The sequence below is a fragment of the Tachyglossus aculeatus genome, chromosome 7 (assembly GCF_015852505.1).
Source record: "Tachyglossus aculeatus isolate mTacAcu1 chromosome 7, mTacAcu1.pri, whole genome shotgun sequence".
NCBI classification, from domain to species: Eukaryota; Metazoa; Chordata; class Mammalia; order Monotremata; family Tachyglossidae; genus Tachyglossus; species Tachyglossus aculeatus.
The window spans coordinates 53030793-53050460 of NC_052072.1; the positions used below are offsets into that span (position 1 = coordinate 53030793).

The window sequence follows — 19668 nt, forward strand, 5'->3', positions numbered from 1 at the left end:
TCTCTATATGCTGTCAATTTGTACTTCCCAAGCACTTAGTACAGTGCTCTGCACATAGTAAGCGCTCAATAAATGCAATTGATGATGATGAGAAGCAGCAATTGCAGCCATATTACCAACCTATCAAGGAAGGGGACCACATCGGTCATGATTCGAAGCAGGGTGGCCTAGTGGGAAGAGCACAGGCCAGGGAGTCAGAAGGACCTGGGTTCTAATCCCAGCCCCACCGCTTGCCCGCTGTGTGACCTTGGGCAAGTCACTGCACTTCTCTATGCCTCAGTTACCTCATCTGTAAAAAGGGGATTAAGACTGTGAACCCCATGTGGAACTGTGTCCAAGACAATTTGCCTGTATCCACCCCAACGCTTAGTACAGTGCCTGGCACATAGTAAGCGCTTAACAAATACCACAATTATTTTTATTATAATCCAATGAGTGCCCTCTTTCAGGGACAGGGTCAACCAAAGAGGCTCACACCGAACATTACAAACTACCCACTTATGTATACTTCCTTCAGGTCTGTTGATTGCTGGTGTCTTCTGGTCCTATTTGTCCTCTTCTCTATCCATGTCCCTCTCTGACCGGTTGGCCGGGTGGTAGATGCTGGCTCCTCTCCACAAGTCCCCCAACTCGTGGTCTCAGCCTATTTTAGCTAGGGCTTGTGACGGGTTCTGACCTCCATGCCCCCTGTGGCAATTTGCCTTCTGCTGGTGGGCGATATTTCACAAGCCCAGCTTTTCATCTTACACCTGATCTCCCCATTAAATCTAGTCTGCAGTCCTGGCATTCTGCCATTCTGCCTTCCATCTTTAAGTAAACCTGGTTTTCAATATCCTCTGGCATCCTCACCTTGCATAAGCTCTGTTAATGCGTAAACCTTCATCCCCTCTCTTTTGTCAACCAATAGTCCTAGAATGGAGTTTTCATTCTGCATTGGGCATAGAATGAGACAGAAGAAATTGAGATCATCTTTCTTAGATCATCACTCCTTAGAACCTCACTTAGACTGTAAGCCCCGTATGGTACAGGCGCTGTGTCCAAAATGATTAACTTGTTTCTACCCCAGCACTTCAAACAATGCTTGACATATAGGAAGCACTTAACAAATGCCATAATGATAAATGATAATGATAATACCATTTTTTAAGCATTCGCTGTGTGCCATGCACTCTTCTAAGTGCTGGGGTAGAGACAAGATACTAGGGTTGGATGCAGTCCTGCCTCACATAGGGCTCACCATCTTAATCCCCATTTTACAGATGGGGGAACTGAGGCACAGAAAGGTGAAGTGACTTGCCAAAGGTCAAACAGCAGACAAATGGCAGAACTGAGATTAGAGCACAGGTCGTTCTGACTTCTAGGCCTATGATCTATCCACTAGGGCATGCTGTTTCCCTGTAACACCATAATAATAAACCTTCTGGCAGGGCGAGTATGTCTGGATAGTTGCATACATGTGTCTGCCATTTCCAGGGTGTGTATTCAATGGGGCAATTTTTTCTCTGCCCAAGATTCTGAAGAACATAATCCATGTTAACAGAGAACCAACTGTATCTTTTTGTTAGAACCCATTTTACCCCAGGAGACTTATACAGAAATAGATGCTAAGAATGAACAGTTCCTGGGTTGTGAGCCCCTCGAGGGGCAGGAACTGTGTCTAATTCCCACCTGTGTACACTTTCCCACAGCTTAGTGCAATGCTTTGCACACAGCAGGTGCTCAGTAAATTCCAAGGATTGATTTGATACTTTTTGAAGAGAAGTTCCTTCCGCAGGCCTTGCATACAGACCTAGAGATACGTTGAGGAGAAATTCCTAATTATCTAGTGATATGTGGCTGGAAAGAAACAACCTTTTTGTATTGTGGTTCAGTAGACGGTAGCTATCCCCATTCCAAAGTATATTTTTGTTTTAAATGGTATTTGTTAAGTGCTTACTATGTTCCAGGTGCTGTACTAAGCTCTGGGGGAGATACAGGCTACTTGGGTTGGACACAGTCCCTGTCTGCATGTCCACAGTCTTAATCCCCAGCATTGTACTCTCCCAAGTGCTTAGTACTGTGTTCTGTACACAGTAGGCACAAGAAGCAGCACGGTGAAGTGGATAGAACATGGGCCTGCAGTCAGAAGGTCATGGGTTCTAATCCCAGCTCCACCGCTTGTCAGCTGGGTGACTTAGGCCAAGTCACTTAACTTCTCTGTGCCTCAGTTACCTCATCTGTAAAATGGGGATTAAGACTGTGAGCCCACCGTGGGACAACCTGATAACCTTGTATCTACCCCAGCACATGGAACAGTGCTTGGAACATAGTAGGTGCTTAACAAGTACCATTATTATTATTATTATTACTATGTGCTTAACAAAAACCACAATTAATTAAATAGGATTGAATGACTGAATGAATAAATGAATGAATCTATCTCAGGGCTAAATACAGTTCCTGACACTTTGTAAGCACTTAACAAATATCATTAAAAACAAACAAATAAATATGCCATATTAGACAAGGCCGGACCCCCAAGCCCTGGGGGCTTTGTGAACTCTGTAGGTCTACACAGTGACTGCATTGCTTCCCAGTGAGGACAACAGTGGTTTGGGCTCCCGCGAAGCTATTGCCAAATGGATGAGATGGGGGTAAGTGGCTAGTGGCTCCGTGCTGGGAGCCGGAGCAGGGACTTGTGCCCACTGAAGCTGATCCGGGGCCTCAACTTTTTCTTTTTCTTCTTCTTCTACAATCCTCCCCTCATTCCTGCAGATGCTCCAGATTTCCTGGGCAGGTTCCGGGGGAGTCAAGAAGGTAGCTTATTCTCAGGTGGCTCTGGGCTGGTGAAGCAAGTCCTGGAGCTTAGGCAGCATTTACCCTCTCCCTTCTCCCATCTTTCCATTTTTCCCATCCCCTTTCTGTCTCCTCTTCCTTTCCCTCTCTCCTTCTTCCCTTCTTCTACTGTTCCATTTCCTTTGTCCCTCCCTCTTTTTCTCCTTCTCTCCCCTTCCCTCCCCTTCTCTTTCCCCTTCTCTCCCCTTCTCTTTCCCCTTCTCTCCTTCTTCTCCCTACCTTTTTCTTCCCACTTCTTCAAAACCTTATCTCTAAAGCCCCATTCCCTCAATGTAGCACTCCCCTTCTCTTTCTTCTCTCTCCTTCTTCTCCCTATCTTTTTCTTCCCCGTTCTTCAAAACCTTATCTCTAAAGCCCCATTCCCTCAATGCTAAACTCCCCTTCTCTCCCCTTCTCTTTCCCCTTCTCTCCTTCCTCTACCTACCTTTTTCTTCCCATTTCTTTAAAACCTTATCTCTAAGGCCCCATTCCCTCAATGTTACACCATAATTCTCTCTCCATTCCCAGCTCAAAATTAGAAGATGACATCTCTGCAAATGTAATCCCATATTAGCTAGCCAAAGAGCAGCTCTTTGAGTAGCCTTCTGCTAGCCAATCTTTTGGTGTCCAACCCTGGGGTGATCTTAACCTTTTCCCTCTCTAGACTGTAAGCTTATCGTGGACAGGGAATGTGTCCTTTTGGTGTTATATTTTACTCTGCCAAGAGCATAGTACAATGCTCTGCACACAGTAAGCTCTCAATAAATATGATTGAATGAATGAACCACCTCCCCCTTCTAGACTGCGAGCCCACCATTGGGTAGGGACCATCTCTATATGTTGCCAACTTGTACTTCCCAAGCGCTTAGTACAGTGCCCAAGTGCTTAGTACAGTGCTCTGAACACAGTAAATGCTCAATAAATACGATTGAATGAATGAATGAATGAATGAATTCTAGGACCTCATTTTTAAAAATTCTGTCTTGCTACCTGATGTTAAGTACTTTGTGTGTATGGTTTGGGAAGCTCTGTTCTAGATATTGGAAACAATGCCTGTATAGGTCTGGATTTCCATAAAGCCTGGACACTACAACTGGTCTAGCTACTTGCTACGTATGAACCTTGACTCTATGTTGGCACTAAACTGCACCTCCCAAAGGAGACATGAGACATCTTAACTCTTCAAAGACTAGATAGTAGATTTCTGACATTCACATAGAAAGCAAAAGATGACTATCGTTCAAATACCAATGAAAATGAATAATCCAGAATGGGAGAAAGCCACCAAACTCAATTATTCTGAACCTGAGTGATTGAGTATCTTTAACGATTTCTTGCATTCTAGAAGAAATCCTCAAACAAGTCGACTAATGTGCGTACTCTGACTCCGGTGAAAAACACAATATTGCAAAAGAAAATGTTTGCAACCCTGTGTTGACCTCAGAATAACTGAAGAGATAGCAGTATTTGTTAGAAAAGTGCAGGCCTATCATTGTCAATCCCAAAGTTCAGGGCTTAACTAAATCATGTCCAATTTCTTAATGAGCAAAGAGTTCAGGCTGGTTAGTAAAACATTACCAAACCAAGGACAGGCAATGGATTTATCAAGGAATGGACGCTCAGAAAACCTACCTGTATTTTTCCAGCTCTGTATGAAGAGATGGCACTTCTACCTGCTTGGGCTTGTAGAACGACTTGTGTCATTCTTCTGTGGTTGACCATCATACATTTTGCTGAGGGTAAAAAGCTCCTGGTGATGCCCATAGGGAGAAGCCCGTGGCTGAGCATGCCCTAATACTTAGGAAACTTGAGACGAGAGGACATGAAATAGTAGTTGTTTCACCAGATGTGAGTGGATCTAACCAAATCCATCATACACCTTGAAACAGCATCCTGTAGCTATCCAAAGAGAACATGTGGACTTAGAGCTCAGTTATTTTGCTGAATTTCTATTTGCAAATCAAACATTTGTGAGAAAATATTCTGTTCGCTATAGATTAATAACAACCATAAACTCACTGGAAACTTCTGCATGCAGAAACATTTTGTTCAACCAAGACGAAGTATTTGGAAGGTAGTAGATTTGATGCCATCCTTTTAGATCCGAGTTACCCTTATGGCCAAATATTGCCAGAGCACTTGTCTCTCCCAACTTTGTATTTTATCCTAACTCTTTCATGTGGGCTTGAGGCAGAGGCTTCTCAATGTCCAACCCCATTTTCTTTTGTCCCCCATGATTTTTCAGGCAATTCAGACCACATGACATTCTTGCAGCATGTAAACAACTTGTTTTTCAGTGTGGTCCAATATCTGTTTTGTTTTGCACTCTACACCTCACATGAGAATCTGGCCCGAGAATTCCTTCAGCAAGATGTGACCCTGAAAGGGCTCCTCAGTCATGGCTCAGTTTGGCTGTACAGGTCTGATTTTGTCTTTAACTACCAAAGCCAATGATGCCCAACATGGTCTTTGTCAGAGGAATCAATTGTGTGGTGAGAAATCAGCTACCTCAGGTTGGTGATCTGTGCTGAAATGAATGTATTTGTGTGGCGGCTCTGGCAAGCATAATAATTACAATAACAATAATAATTGTGGTATTTGTTAAGTACTTGCTAGGTGTCAGGCACTGTACTAAGCACTGGGGTGAATACAAGCAAATTGTGTTGAACACAGTCCATGTCCCACAAGGGGCTCACAGTCTTAATCCCCTTGGAAAAAAGAGGTAACTGAGGCACAGAGAAGTGAAGTGACTTGCCCAGGGTCATGCAGCAGACAAGTGGTGGAACCCAGCTCCTTCTGACTCCCAGGCCACACTGCTTCCCAGCAGTATAGACAGAGTTTACGCTCTCTAGGCTGTAAGCTTGTTGAGGGCAGGGAATGGGTCTGCCAACTCTGTTTTGCATTGTACTCTCCCAAGAACTTGGTATGGTAATCTGCATGCAGTAAGAGCTCAATAAATACCAGTTAAAGATTGATTGATTCTCTAGACTGTAAACTTGTTAAGGGCAGGGAACATACCTGGTAATTCTGTTGTATTGTACTCTCCCAAGTGCTTAGTACAGTGCTCTCCACACAGTAAGCACTCAGAAAATAACATCGATTGACTGATTCTTTGGGTTCTTTGTTACTCTCAGCCCTGGTGATACTGATCAAGATGACACCCAAAGCTGGAGAGAAATTCTAGGAAGTTTTGCTTGGTGTAGCTCCCTTTTTCATGTATGCCAGGGTAGGTGGGTATCGGTTTTAAAGCTCCCTTTGAAGTGATTGTGTTTTAAATGAACAAATTAGAATGTGGCACCAATGTCTAGAGTCTACTACTACTTTACCCCATTAATTCATCAGAGCTGAATTGGGCAGACCTTTCAAAATAGGAATAATCAAATTAAAGATTAATAATTTTAGTGAGGACTATTTATTCTAGTGCTGTGCAGAATCAGCATTGAGAGAATCAGGAGTGATGGCTGGAAATGTAATGTAGGCAACGTGATTGTTGTATCCTGAAGTTTTTCTTTTCCTGAATTCTAGATATTGGAGTGGAAAACCTTCCACGGTGAGTCTTCAGTGATGTGTCATGGCTTAGTGGAAAGAGTGCGGGCTAGGGAGACAGAGGTCACGGGTTCTAATCCCAGCTCCGCCACTTGTCAGCTGGATGACTTCGGGCAAGTCACTTCACTTCTCTGGGCCTCAATTACCTCCACTGTAAAATGGGGATTAAGACTCGGAGCCCTACTTGGGACAATCTGGTAACCTTGCATCTACCCCCATGCTTAGAACTGTGTCTGGCACATAGTAAGCACTTAACAAATACCACTATTATTGTTATCTGTAAACATTTGAGATTTGCAGGGTGGAACATATATGCAGTTGCTTGATCTAGCCTATCTACCTCATCAAGGGACTATATCAGTGATAGTCTTCATTCACCATTGGGTAATGGGTTGGGATTTTTTTTGTTTGGTCAAAAAGCTAAAGGACTTCAAATCAGGTAATAATAATAATAATAATGATGATGGTATTTGTTAAGCACTTACCAGGTGTCAGGCACTATACTAAGCACTGGGGTAGATACAAGGGTTGGACACAGTTCCTGTTCCACTTGGAGCACACAATCAAAATCCCATTCTATGGATGAGGTAATTGAAGCACAGAAAAGTGAAGTGACTTGCCCAACAAGGTCACACAGCAGGCAAGTGGTGGAGCCAGAATTAGAACCCAGGTCCCTCTGACTCCCATGCCCGTGCTCTATCCACTGGGACATAACGTGTCTCCAGGTGGTTCATTTTGTATGTATTCTATCCCAAATATAGCCAGCCTTTTTGGTCAGGATCAACTCCTGCTCCCTTTAGTGGTCTTAATCAGTTTCTCCTTAAATCACAGTTCTTTCTATGGCAGTAATTAATGACACAATATTTCCAGGCACCATTTAAATGTTGGTTTTTATTTGATTTTCACTACTGTTCAATCCAATTGGTAACTTTTTATACAGAAGGTCATTCAGGTTTAATTCCTGTTTATCAGTTTTATGAGGATTACCTGATTTAATCTACCAACTCTGTTGGAGTGTACTCTCCCAAGTACTTAGTAAAGTGCTCTACACAGAACCAATGCTCACTAACTACCATTGATGGTTGATTAATCTCTGCTTTCTTAAACACTTTGCTCCTCTAATACCGACCCACTCACTGTATCTCGATTTCATCTGTCTCATCATCAACCCCTCTCCCACATCCTCCATCTGGCCTGGAACACCCTCGCTGTTTGTATCAAACACACCACCACTCTCCCCAAGAGCAGTTTTTGGAGGATACTAGATAGTAGTTCGAGGTACAGTGGGCCAAGCCGGGATTAGAGGAAGAAACTGTGCCAGCTGAGCTGTTGTAGATCAGTGGGGTGAGGTAGGAGGGGATGAGCTGATTGAGTGCTTTCAAGCCAATGGTGAGGTGGATGGGCAACCATTGAAGTTTCTTGAGGAGTGGGGAGATGTGGGTCGAACGTTTTTTTTAAAAAAAGATCTGGACAGTGGAGTGAAGTATGGACTGGAGTGGAGCTTGACAGGAGGCAGGGAGCTCAGTGAGGAATCAGATGCTGTAGTCAGGGAGGGATAGGATAAATGCTTGGATCAATGTAATAACAGTTTGGACAGAGAGGAGAGGATGGACTATAGAAATTATGTGAAGGTAGAACTGAAAGTGGAAAGAAGGTAGAAGGAAGAACATTTCCTAGGTTTGCTACCATGTCCCAGCCAAAACAGAAACATGCATTGTGGTAGAACATCTACATCCTGGCTAGTACTAAGAGACTTTGATTTAACATCGATTGAAATGAGTAGGCCGTGTATGCTCTAGACCTAAAAAGAGGGTTTGTAGAATTCTCCAAAGAATCAACAAAATTCTGTGATAAAGAGACAGGAGGTTAAACAGAGATGAGATGTATATTATATTACTGTGGGCTTTACTGATCCTTGGAGAAAGGATTTTGAAAGAGTATTCTGTTTTAGTACCTAAGAATACTTGGTAATCTGGGAGATTTTAGTGTCTCAGTCGTCAAAGAGTTAGGTTGCATAATCATAAGTGCTGTGAACTGTTGACAAATGGTACAGTGATACAAGAACATGGAGTTGTCTGAGTATCCCCAACCCCCCCACCCTACCTCCTTCCCCTCCTCACAGCACTTGTATATATTTGTACAGATTTATTGCTCTATTTATTTTACTTGTACATATTTACTATTCTATTTATTTTGTTAATGATGTGCATATAGCTTTAATTCTATTTGTTCTGACGATTTTGACACCTGCCTACATGTTTTGTTTTGTTGTCTGTCTCCCCCTTCTAGACTGTGAGCCCGTTGTTGGGCAGGGACCGTCTCTATATGTTGCCGACTTGTACCTCCCAAGTGCTTAGTCCAGTGCTCTGCACACACTAAGTGCTCAGTAAATACGATTGAATGAATGAATTAATGAGTAGGTGCTTTCTACTTCAGTAGATTTTGCTATTCATGACTTTGTTTATCCTGAAGTGTAAGGGTTTAAACAAACCAATTCATTTCTTCATGAAGGAAAATAAATCACTAACAATTCAAGAACAGAAACTGCATATAAGGCACAATGAAACTCAGAAATCCTCCCAATCTCGAGCTTTACAGTGAAGAATGATGACAGCTTTACCTCTTTGGGTTTTAAAATAGCATGTGGCATTCTCTTTTGCCTGACTGTTAGGCACTTGACTGAGGGGAAGAAACTCTTGGTGATACCAGTAGATGGAAGTTCATGGCTGAGCCTTCAATCAATACTTCACAAACTTAGCGAGAGAGGACATGAAATAGTGGTTGTTGCTCCAGAAGTAACCATGCGGATAAAACCCTCACCATCCTACACCTTGAAACTGCATCCACCATCTTTCACTGAAGATGGTTTGTAAATGCAGATAAAAATTTTTGCTACTTTTGTTTCTACAAGATATACTTTACTGGGTCAGTATGCAATTTTGCAATTTTTAACAATTACTAAAACAACTGCAATCTCTTCAGGTAGAAACATTATATATACCAAAGACTTGATGTTATATTTACAGGAAAAACAATTTGAGGCCATCTTGACTGATCCAATTTTTCCCTTATGGTCAAATTTTGGCCGAGCACCTGTCTCTCCCAACTGTTTATTTTATGCTAAATATCCCATGTGGTCTCGAGATAGAGGCTTCTCAATGCCCAACCCCAGTTTCTTTTGTCCACCGTGCTTTTGCAGTTACTTCAGATCACACGACATTCCTGCAGTGTGTAAATAACTTGCTTTTGGTTGTGGTGGAATATCTGTTTTGTTTTTCACTCTACACCACATATGATGATCTGGCCCTGGAGTTTCTCCAGCGAGATGTGACCCTGAAAGAGCTCCTCAATCATAGCTCAGTTTGGCTGTACAGGTCCGACTTTGTCTTAATTATCCAAACCCAGTGATGCCCAACATGATCTTTGTCAAAGGAATCAATTGTGTGGTGAGAAAACTGCTCTCTCAGGTTAGTGATCTGTGCTGAAATGAATGTCTCCGTGCCTTGATAGTCTTCTCTGGTAATATTTTTTTGTGATGATGTGCCAATCTGATGATAGAGAGTTGTGGGGAGGGGATTGAAATGGGGAACCACAGGACATCTACTCTTGCACCCTTCTTTCTGAGCTGTTTCTTTGGCTCCCACATTCTATACTGCCCAAGGGATTCCATCACCAAGAGGGAGGGTAGAAAGGGTAAATCATGTTGGACGGTGGTTGGGAGGAGAGGACTGAAAGGCAGTGTGAATTCTGTTAAGGCTATTGGAAGCCATAGAGAATCAATAGGATGTTAATGACTTTTGCTCCTTTCTGGTGGCACTGACTAAAATGCCACCCAATACTGATGTTCCAGGAAATCTTCTTTTGGCATTTCCCCCTGTGTGCAGCTAATCGTTTCTATGAAGTGATTTCACTCTGACTGACACTAATGAAAATGTGGCATTAATGCCTGTGTGTCTACACCTTTGCTCCATAAATTTCATGGAGCTGAATTTGATCTGGTCTTCCCAGTAAAATTAAATGAAACCTGAATAGTTAGAGTGAGAAATAATGCATCTAGTGCTGGGTTGAATCAGCATTTTGTAAAGTCTGACCTATCTCAGGTCCTAGGTTAATTTGACCCTTTGTGACTACTAAAGAATTTGAGGGAGCTATCTACTGGAAAGGGGATGACAATATTTTAGGGACCTGGATTTTTATATTCTGAAGTATTTTCTTTCCTGAATCTCACATCTTGGAGCAGGAAACCTTTCATGTTGAGCTCTTGGGGATCCATATTAATTTGTGACTCTGATTTGTACATTTTTGAGATTTCAGGTGTGGGAAATTTCTCAAATGTTGTAATCAGTAATTTTCTCTTTTCAGAATTCAAAGGGTAACCACTTTCATTTGTGGGGGGGTCGTTAAAAAATTGTATTTATTGTGTCATTTGGGAAGTGTTCTTCCATTCTATTTCACTAGCGATTCTGGTGACTGGTTCATGAAAAGTGAAATTTTAAAAGAAAAAATACTATCTCTCCCAAGTCAATGTCCCAATTCCAATTAGAGATTTTCCCCATTTTCCACATCTCCCTAGAAATATGATTTGTGCATTCATAAAGCTTCCCAGGAAATATTTTCCAGTTAGTTAAATTTGTTTTAGTAAACTCAATTTTGCTAATAAATTTGATTTTCTCAAGGACAAGACACATTTTATAAGACTCCAGTGAAACTCAGAAAACTTCTCAATATTCTTTACAGGTTTTATTTGGAAGGGTGATAGCACTTTTTTTTTTACCTCTTTGGGTTTCTAGAACAGTATGTGGCAATCTTTTATGCCTGACTCTCAGCCACTTTGTGGAGGAGAAGAAACTCTTAGGGATGCGATGCCTATACATGGAAGTCTGTGGCTAAGCATCAATCAATCAATGGTATTTATGCCTCCAATTTTAAGAATGCATCCAGTACTTCAGGAACTTGCCCAGAGCAGACATGAAGTAGTGATTATTGCTTCAGAAGTAATGGTAGTTGTTAAATGCTTATTATGTGCCAAGCACTGCTCTAAGCACTTGGTAGATATATGTTAATCAGGTTGGTTACAGTTCCTCTCCCACATGGGGCTCCCAGTCTCAATCTTCATTTGACAGATGAGGTTCAAAGAAGTTAAGTGACTTGCCCAAAGTCACCCAGCAGACACGTGGCAGAGCCGGGATTATCACCCAGGTCCTTCTCACTCCCAGGCCTATGTTCTCTCCACTAAGCCAACCAAGGTAATTGACCTAAGGGCATGATACCACAATAAGTTCATGGACAGTTGCCTCACATACACCCGTTTATTTGAACGTTCATTGCCTTCAGTGACCCAGGGAACACATTCCCTAAACCAAAGAGCTGTTCCAAAGTCAACAAAGCTACAAAGAAATTCAGCAAGCCCTCTGCTATGTAAGCAATGAAGGTGGTCAGGATAAGGAGCAGAAACCACCTTAGAGACTTAGAACAGTGCTTGATACATAGTAATTGCTTAATAAATACCCCTGAAATAACAATAATGACTTCTTCCTCTTTCTCAACTTACTTCCTTATTTGTATGTGTCGAATGGTATATGTACAGGTTTCTGTAGTATAATGTTCCTTGCTTTTATTCAGTGGAATTGATGTGTCTTTTCCCATGAACTATCCTTTTTGTTTTTGTCATGATATGACTTAGTGTGATCCAATTAACATTTCCTGCTTTTTAATCTTAGGCAGAGTCCCTGACTTGAACATGGCCATAGAGTTTGACAGGCACTGTACTAAGCACTGGGGTGGATACAAGCAAATTGGGTTGGACATAGTCGCTGTCCACCATGGGGCTCACAGTCTTAATCCCCATTTTACAGATGAGGTAACTGAGCCCCAGAGAAGTGAAGTGACTTGTCCAATGCCACACAGAAGACAAGTGGAGGAGGCCAGAATTAGAGCCCAGTTTCCTCGGATTCCCAGGCCCATGTTCTCTCCACTAGGCCACGCTGCATCTATTGATATGCCAATTCTTATGCCATTTCATGTGAATTCATGTGCCATTTGGAAAGAGCACAGGTTTAGGAGTTAGAGGTCATGGGTTCTAATCTCACTCTGCCACTTGTCAGTTGTGTGACTTTGGGCAAGTCACTTAATTTCTCTATGCCTCAGTTACCTCAACTGTAAAATGTGGATGAAAACTGTGAGCCCCACATGGGACAACTTGATTACCTTGTATCAACCCCAGAGCTCAGGACAGTGTTTGGCACATAGTAAGCTCTTAACAAATACCAACATTATTATTATTATTATTTCATGATGATGCATCAATCTGATGGTAGACAGATGGTGAGGGGGATAGGATTGGGTTTATTAAATTTTGGAGAACTGGTGAGAGTCATATTCCATATACCCCAAGAGCTTCCCCAGCAGAAAAAGAACAGACAGAAGAATCAATGGGAAAGGGTGGTTGACTCTGAATGCACACTGGCAGCAACAAAGGTCATCAATAATAATAATAATAATTGATAATTATGGTACTTGTAAGCACTACTATGTAATGAGCACTGTTCTGATCACTAGGGTAGAAACAAATGAATCAGGTTGGAAACAGTTCCTGTTCCACATGGGGATCACACTGTTAATCCCCACTTTACAGATGAGGTACTGAGGCACAGAGAAGTGATGTGACTTGCTCAAGGTCACACAGCAGGCAAGTTGCAGAGCTGGGATTAGAACCCAACTCCTTTTGATTCCCAGGCCCATGCTCTATCCACTAAGCCACATTGCTTCCCAGCAGTATTGAGAAAGTTTCCCCCTCACTAGACTGTAAGTTTGTTGAGGTCCAGGAATGGGTCTACCATCTATGTTTCACATTGCACTCTCCCAAGCACATAGTACAGTGCTCTGCACACAATAAGCACTCAATAAATACCATTGATTGATTGATTCTCTAGACTATAAGCTCATTAATGGTGGGAAACGTATCTGCTAATTCTTTTATATCGGACTGTCACAAGGGCTTAGTACAGTGCTCTGTGCACAGTAAAAACTCACTAAATACCACTGATTGATTATTGATTCTTTGGATTCTTTGTTGCTCTCAGCTCTGGTGACACCGATTAAGATAACCCAAAGCTGGAGATAAATTCTAGGAAGTTTTGCTTAGTCTGGCTCTCTTTTTCATGTAGGCAGGTATCATTTTAAAAGCTCTCTTTGGAATAATTACATTTTAAGTGACACAAATTAGAATGTGGCACCTAAGTCTGAATATCTACTACAATTTTTCCCCATTTAATTTCTCAGAGCTGAATCAGACAGACTTCAAAATAGGAAGAATCAAATTAAATATGAATAATTTTAATGAGAAATATCCATTCTAGCGCTATGTAGAATCAGCATTGAGGGAATCGTGAATGTTGGCTGGAAATGTGACGTACCATTTTAGGTGACATAATTGTTGTAAGCTGTCTTAAACTCTATCCCCAAGAGCAGTTTTTGGAGGAGAGCAGAGCTGAGGGTGGTAGGGACAGCGAAAAAGGGGAAAGTGTACTGGAATTCCCTGGCGAGGTCAGAGAGACTAGTAGCAGAAAAGCCTCAGTTGCCCTTAAAACCCTTCTATGACCCATTCTCCTCAGCCTGTTCTCCTAGCGCTCCTTTATATCAGCTTTAATGAATAGTTTACGTAAACGTTATTTTGGTGTTGAACCAATTTTCCTATAATGTGGGGCTTCCATCTTTACAGAATCTTTTATCAAAAAAGACTCCCACTACCCGTGTTCCACTCCACACCAGTGTTTACGTTCACACAACCATAGACTGTAACCTCCTACCAACTCTTTCCTGAAGCAATAATAATAATAATAATGGTATTTGTTAAGCGCTTACTATGTGCCAAGCACTGTTCTAAGCACTGGGGTAGAAACAAGGGAATCAGGTTGCCCCACGTGGGGCTCACAGGCCTCAGCCCCATTTTACAGATGGAGTAACTGAGGCACAGAGACGTTAGGTGATGCCCAAAGTCACACAGCTGGCAACTGGTAGAGCTGGGTTTAGAACCCATGACCTTCTGATTTCCAAGCCCATGCTCTTTCTACTCAGCCACAGTGCACAGCACGGTGCACTGTAAGCACTGAATAAATGCCATTGGTTGATTGATTGATTGAAAGACTTCTTTCATTTCCACAGTCCAGACAGGTTTCTGTTTCTGGAATAATCCTTCAATTAATCAGTAGTGTTTATAAAGAGAAGCAGCGTGGCTCAGTGGAAAGAGCACGGGCTTTGGAGTCAGAGATCATGGGTTCAAATCCCGGCTCCGCCAATTGTCAGCATTGTGACTTTGGGCAAGTCACTTAACTTCTCTGTGCCTCAGTTACCTCATCTACAAAATGGGGATGAAGACTGTGAGGCCCCCATGGGACAACCTGATCAACCTGTAACCTCCCCAATGCTTAGAACAGTGCTTTGCACATAGAAAGCACTTAACAAATACCAGCATCATCAAAGATTGAAATGAGTAGCCTGTTTTAAAATCTTCATAATGAAGTTGGTGTGATCTAGACCTAAAAAGAGGGTTTGTAAAATTCTCCAAAGGAACAACAAAACTTTGTGATAGGAGGCAGGAGGACTGTATGTCCTTTAAGATTTCAGGCATTGGTGAAGCACGGAGATGAGATTTATATTACTGTGGACCTCACTGATCCTTAGAGAAAGGATTTAAAAAAAACATTTTGTTTTAGGAAATAGGAATATTTGGTAATCTGGGAGATTTTAGGGTCTGGGTCATGAAAGAGTTAGGTTGGGTAATTGTAAGTACTGTGAACTGTTGACAAATGGCACAGTGATACAAGAAAGAACATGGAGTTGTCTGAGTAGGTATTTGTTACTAAAGGAGATTTTGCTATTCATGACTTTGTTTATCCTGAAGTGTAGGGTTTAAACAAACTGATTCATTTCTTCATGAGGGAAAATAAATCATTAACAATTCAAGGACAGAAACTGTATATAAGGCACAATGAAACTCAGAAATCCTCCCAATCTCGAGTTTTGCAGTGAAGAATGATGACACCTTTACCTCTTTGGGTTTTTAGAATAGCATGTGGCATTCTCTTTTGCTTGACTGCTACGCACTTGGCTGAGGGGAAGAAACTCTTGGTGGCATGTGTGGATGGAAGTCCATGGCTGAGCCTTCAATCAATACTTCATAAACTCAGCCAGAGAGGACATGAAATAGTGGTTGTTGCTCCGGAAATATCCTTGTGGATAAAACCCTCACCATACTACACCTTGAAACTGCATCCAGTATCTTTCACTGAAGACATTTTCGATACACAGATAAAAAATTTGGGCATTGATCTCTCTTCAACGGATACTTGGCTGGATAATTTTAGTGCATTCTTGAAACTTTTAAGAAATATTAACACAATGCAACTGTCTTCATGTCGAAATCTGTTATACAGCAAAGACTTGATGATGTATTTAGAAGAAAAACAATTTGATGCCATCTTGACCGATCCATTTTTTCCTTGTGGTCAAATTTTGGCCGAGCACCTGTCTCTCCCAAGTGTCTATTTTATGATAGCTATCCCATGTGGTCTTGAGTCAGAGGCTTCTCAATGTTCAACTCCATTTTCTTTTGTCCCCCGCCTTTTTTCAGGCAATTCAGACCACATGACATTCTTTCAGCGTGTAAATAACTTGCTTTTGTCTGCAATGGAATATCTGTTTTGTTTTTCATTCTACACCACATACGAGGATCTGGCCAAGGAGTTTCTTCAGCGAGATGTGACCCTGAAAGAGCTCCTCAGTCATAGCTCAGTTTGGCTGTACAGGTCCGACTTTGTCTTAAACTATCCAAGGCCAGTGATGCCCAACATGGTCTTTGTTGGAGGAATCAGTTGTGCGGTGAAAAATCAGCTATCTCAGGTTGGTGACTTGTGCTGCAGTGAAAGTCTCTGTGACTTGACAGCCTGCCCTGGTAATGTTTTTCATGATGATATATCAATCTGATAATGGAGAAATGGGGGGAGGGGATTGAAATGGGGAGGCACAGGACATCTATTGTTGCATCCAAGGGATTACATCTTTGAGAGGGAGGGTAGAAAGGGTAAATCGTGTTGGAAGGTGAGTGGGAGGACAGAACTGAGAGGCAGTGTGAATTCTGTTAAGACTACTGGAAGCCATAGAGAATGAATGGAATGCTAATGATTAGTCTCCCTTCAGGTGGCACTTACTAAGATGCTACCCCAAACTGAGATTTCAGGAAACTTTTTCTTGGCATTTCCCCTTGTGTGCCAGGAGCAGCTAAGAGTTTCTGTGAAGTGATTTCACTCTAACTGACACAAATGAAAACATGGTGCCAATAATACCTATGTATTGACACCTTTGTGCCATAAATTCTATGGAGCTGAATTTGATCTAGTCTTCCCAGTAGGGAGAATTAAATGAATTGTGAATATTTTGAGTGAGAAATAATGCATTTAGTGTCGGGTTGAATTCACATTTAGTAAACTGTGAGTGAACTCAGGTCCTAGGTTAATTTGACCCGTTGTGACCACTGAAGAATTTGAGGGAGTTGTTTGCTGGAAAGGGGATGAAAACTTTTTAGGCAACAGGATTGTTATATCCTGAAGTATTTTCTTTCCTGGATTCATTCATTCATTCAATCATATTTATTGAGAGCTTACCGTGTGCAGAGCACTGTACTAAGTGCTTGGGAAGTACAAGTTGGCAACAAATATAGATGGTCCCTACCCACCAGTGGGCTCACAGTCTAGAAGGGGGAGAAAGAGAACAAAACAAAACATATTAACAAAATAAAGTAAGTAGAATAAATATGTACAAGTAAAATAAATAAATAAGTAGAGTAATAAATACGTACAAATATATATACATATATACAGGTGCTGTGGGGAAGGGAAGGAGGTAAGGCAGGGGAATGGAGAGGGGGAGGAGGGGGAGAGGAAGGGGGGCTCAGTCTGCGAAGGCCTCCTGGAGGAGGTGAGCTCTCAGGAGGGCCTTGAAGGGAGGAAGAGAGCTAGCTTGGTGGATGTGGGGAGGGAGGGCATTCCAGGCCAGGAGGATGACGTGGGCCAGTGGTCGACGGCGGGACAGGCGAGAACGAGGCACGGTGAGGAGATTAGCGGCAGAGGAGCGCAGGGTGCGGGCTGGGCTGGAGAAGGAGAGAAGGGAGGTGAGGTAGGAGGGGGCGAGGGGATGGAGAGCTTTGAAGCCCAGGGTGAGGAGTTTCTGCCTGATGCGTAGGTTGATTGGTAGCCACTGGAGATTTTTGAGGAGGTGAGTAACATGCCCAGAGCATTTCTGGACAAAGACAATCCGGGCAGCAGCATGAAGTATGGATTGAAGTGGGGAGAGACAGGAGGATGGGTGATCGGAAAGGAGGCTGATACAGTAGTCCAGACGGGATAGGATGAGAGCTTGAACGTGCAGGGTAGTGGTTTGGATGGAGAGGAAAGGGCGGATCTTGGCAATGTTGTGGAGGTGAGACCGGCAGGTTTTGGTGACGACTTGGATGTGAGGGGTGAACGAGAGAGTGGAGTCGAGGTTGACACCAAGGTTGCGGGCTTGTGAGATGGTAAGGATGGCAGTGCCATCAACAGTGATGGGAAAGTCAGGGAGAGGGCCGAGTTTGGGAGGGAAGACAGGGAGTTGGATCTAAATCTTGGATCAGGAAACCTTTCATGGCTAGTCCTTAGGGATCCATGTTAATTTGTGACTGATTTGTACATTTTTGAGACTTCAGGTGTGGGAAATTTCTCCTCAGGAGATGTTTTGTTGGTAATTTTCTCCTTTCAATGTTCAGTTCACTTTCATTTTTTTGTGTGTTAAAAATCTAAAATATTGCTTCCAATTCATGGTCAATGCTTTTGGCATCCTAGACGTGATATTGCTTACATACATTATCCACTTCCCCACCTAGAAGTTTAAATCATGGTGGGTTTTTAAGTCATAACTCAGTCTTCCTCCCACATCAGGAATACCTGAGCACTGGTCATGCATGATATTACTGATTTTCATTTCTGTTCAATCCAGCTGGCACTTCATATTTATTGGGTCATTCAGGAAGTGTTCTCACTATATATATGCTATTTGAATAGTGATTCTGTTGACTGATTCCTGAAAAGTGAAATTTTAAAAGAAAAAAATATTCCCTCTCTCAAGTCGCTGCCTCAATCCCACTTAGAGATTTCCCCCAATTTCCCCATCTCCCTAGAAATATGATTTGTGCATTCAGAAAGCTTCCCAGAGAATATTTTCTTGTTAGTTGAATTTGTTTTAGTAAACTGTTTTGCTACTAAATTTGATTCTCTCCAGGACAAGGCAAATTGTATAAGACTCCAGTGAAACTCAGAAAATCTCCCAATATTCTTCACAGGTTTTTACGCAGAAAAGTGATAGTACTTTTTTGACTGCTTTGGGTTTCTAGACTAGAATGTGGCATTCTTTTTGGCCTGACTGTTAGCCACTTTGTGGAGGAGAAGATAGTAGTAGTGATGCATTGCCTATACTTGGAAGTTTGTGGCTTAGCATCAATCAATCAAAGGTATTTACGCCTCCAGTTTTAAGGATGCATCCAGTACTTCAGGAACACACATAGAGCAGACATGAAATGATTGCTTATTGTTGGTTATTGCAGATTATTGCTTCAGAAGTAATGGTATTTGTTAGGGGCTTACTATGTGCCAAGCACTGTTCTTAACACTGAGTAGATACAAGTTAATCAGGCAGGACACAGTTCCCATTCTATATGGGGTTCCCAGTCTCAATCCTCATTTGACAGATGAGGTAACTGAGGCCTGAACAAGTTAAGTGACTTATCCAAGGTCACACAGCAGGCTTGCGGCAGCGCCGGGAATAGAATCCAGGTCTTTCTGATTCTCAGGCCTGTGCTCTATCCACTAAGCCACTCTGTTTCTCAATACAGGTGGTTGACCCAAGGACATGACACCATGAGTTCATGAAGGTTTGCCTAACATAAGCCATGTTTACTTGAAAGTTTACTGCCTTCATTGATCCACACAACACAGTCCCCTAGCCTGGGCTTAGTTTCTGGAAATCAAACAGAGCTACAGAGAAATTCAACAGGTCCTTGGCCATGTGAGCAATGAAGGTGGCTGAGATAAGGAGCAGAAATCACCATAGAGACTTAGAACAATGCTTGACATATAGCAAGTGCTTAATAAATGCCATCGAAATAACTATAATGACTCCTTTCTCCTCTTTCTCAACTTGCTTTCTTGTTTGTATTTTGTGAATGGTGTATGTAAAGGTTTCTATAGTGTACTGTGACTGGCTTTTGTTCAGTAGAATTGA

General features: G+C 42.2%; 1 protein-coding gene across 6 annotated transcripts in view; it reads left to right on the plus strand.

The window, feature by feature from the left end:
• LOC119930482 (UDP-glucuronosyltransferase 1A1-like) overlaps positions 1 to 19668 on the plus strand; it is a 122687-nt gene that overhangs the window by 64756 nt on the left and 38263 nt on the right. Inside the window, exon 1 of one of the 6 annotated variants that reach the window (XM_038748808.1) lies at positions 15382 to 16260. The exons of the other annotated variants lie outside the window; for them this stretch is intronic. Coding sequence (XP_038604736.1) covers positions 15394 to 16260 — 867 coding nt within the window. The 5' untranslated portion in view covers positions 15382 to 15393. Of the gene's footprint in view, positions 1 to 15381; positions 16261 to 19668 lie in introns of those variants that run through there. 6 annotated transcript variants of the gene reach the window in all.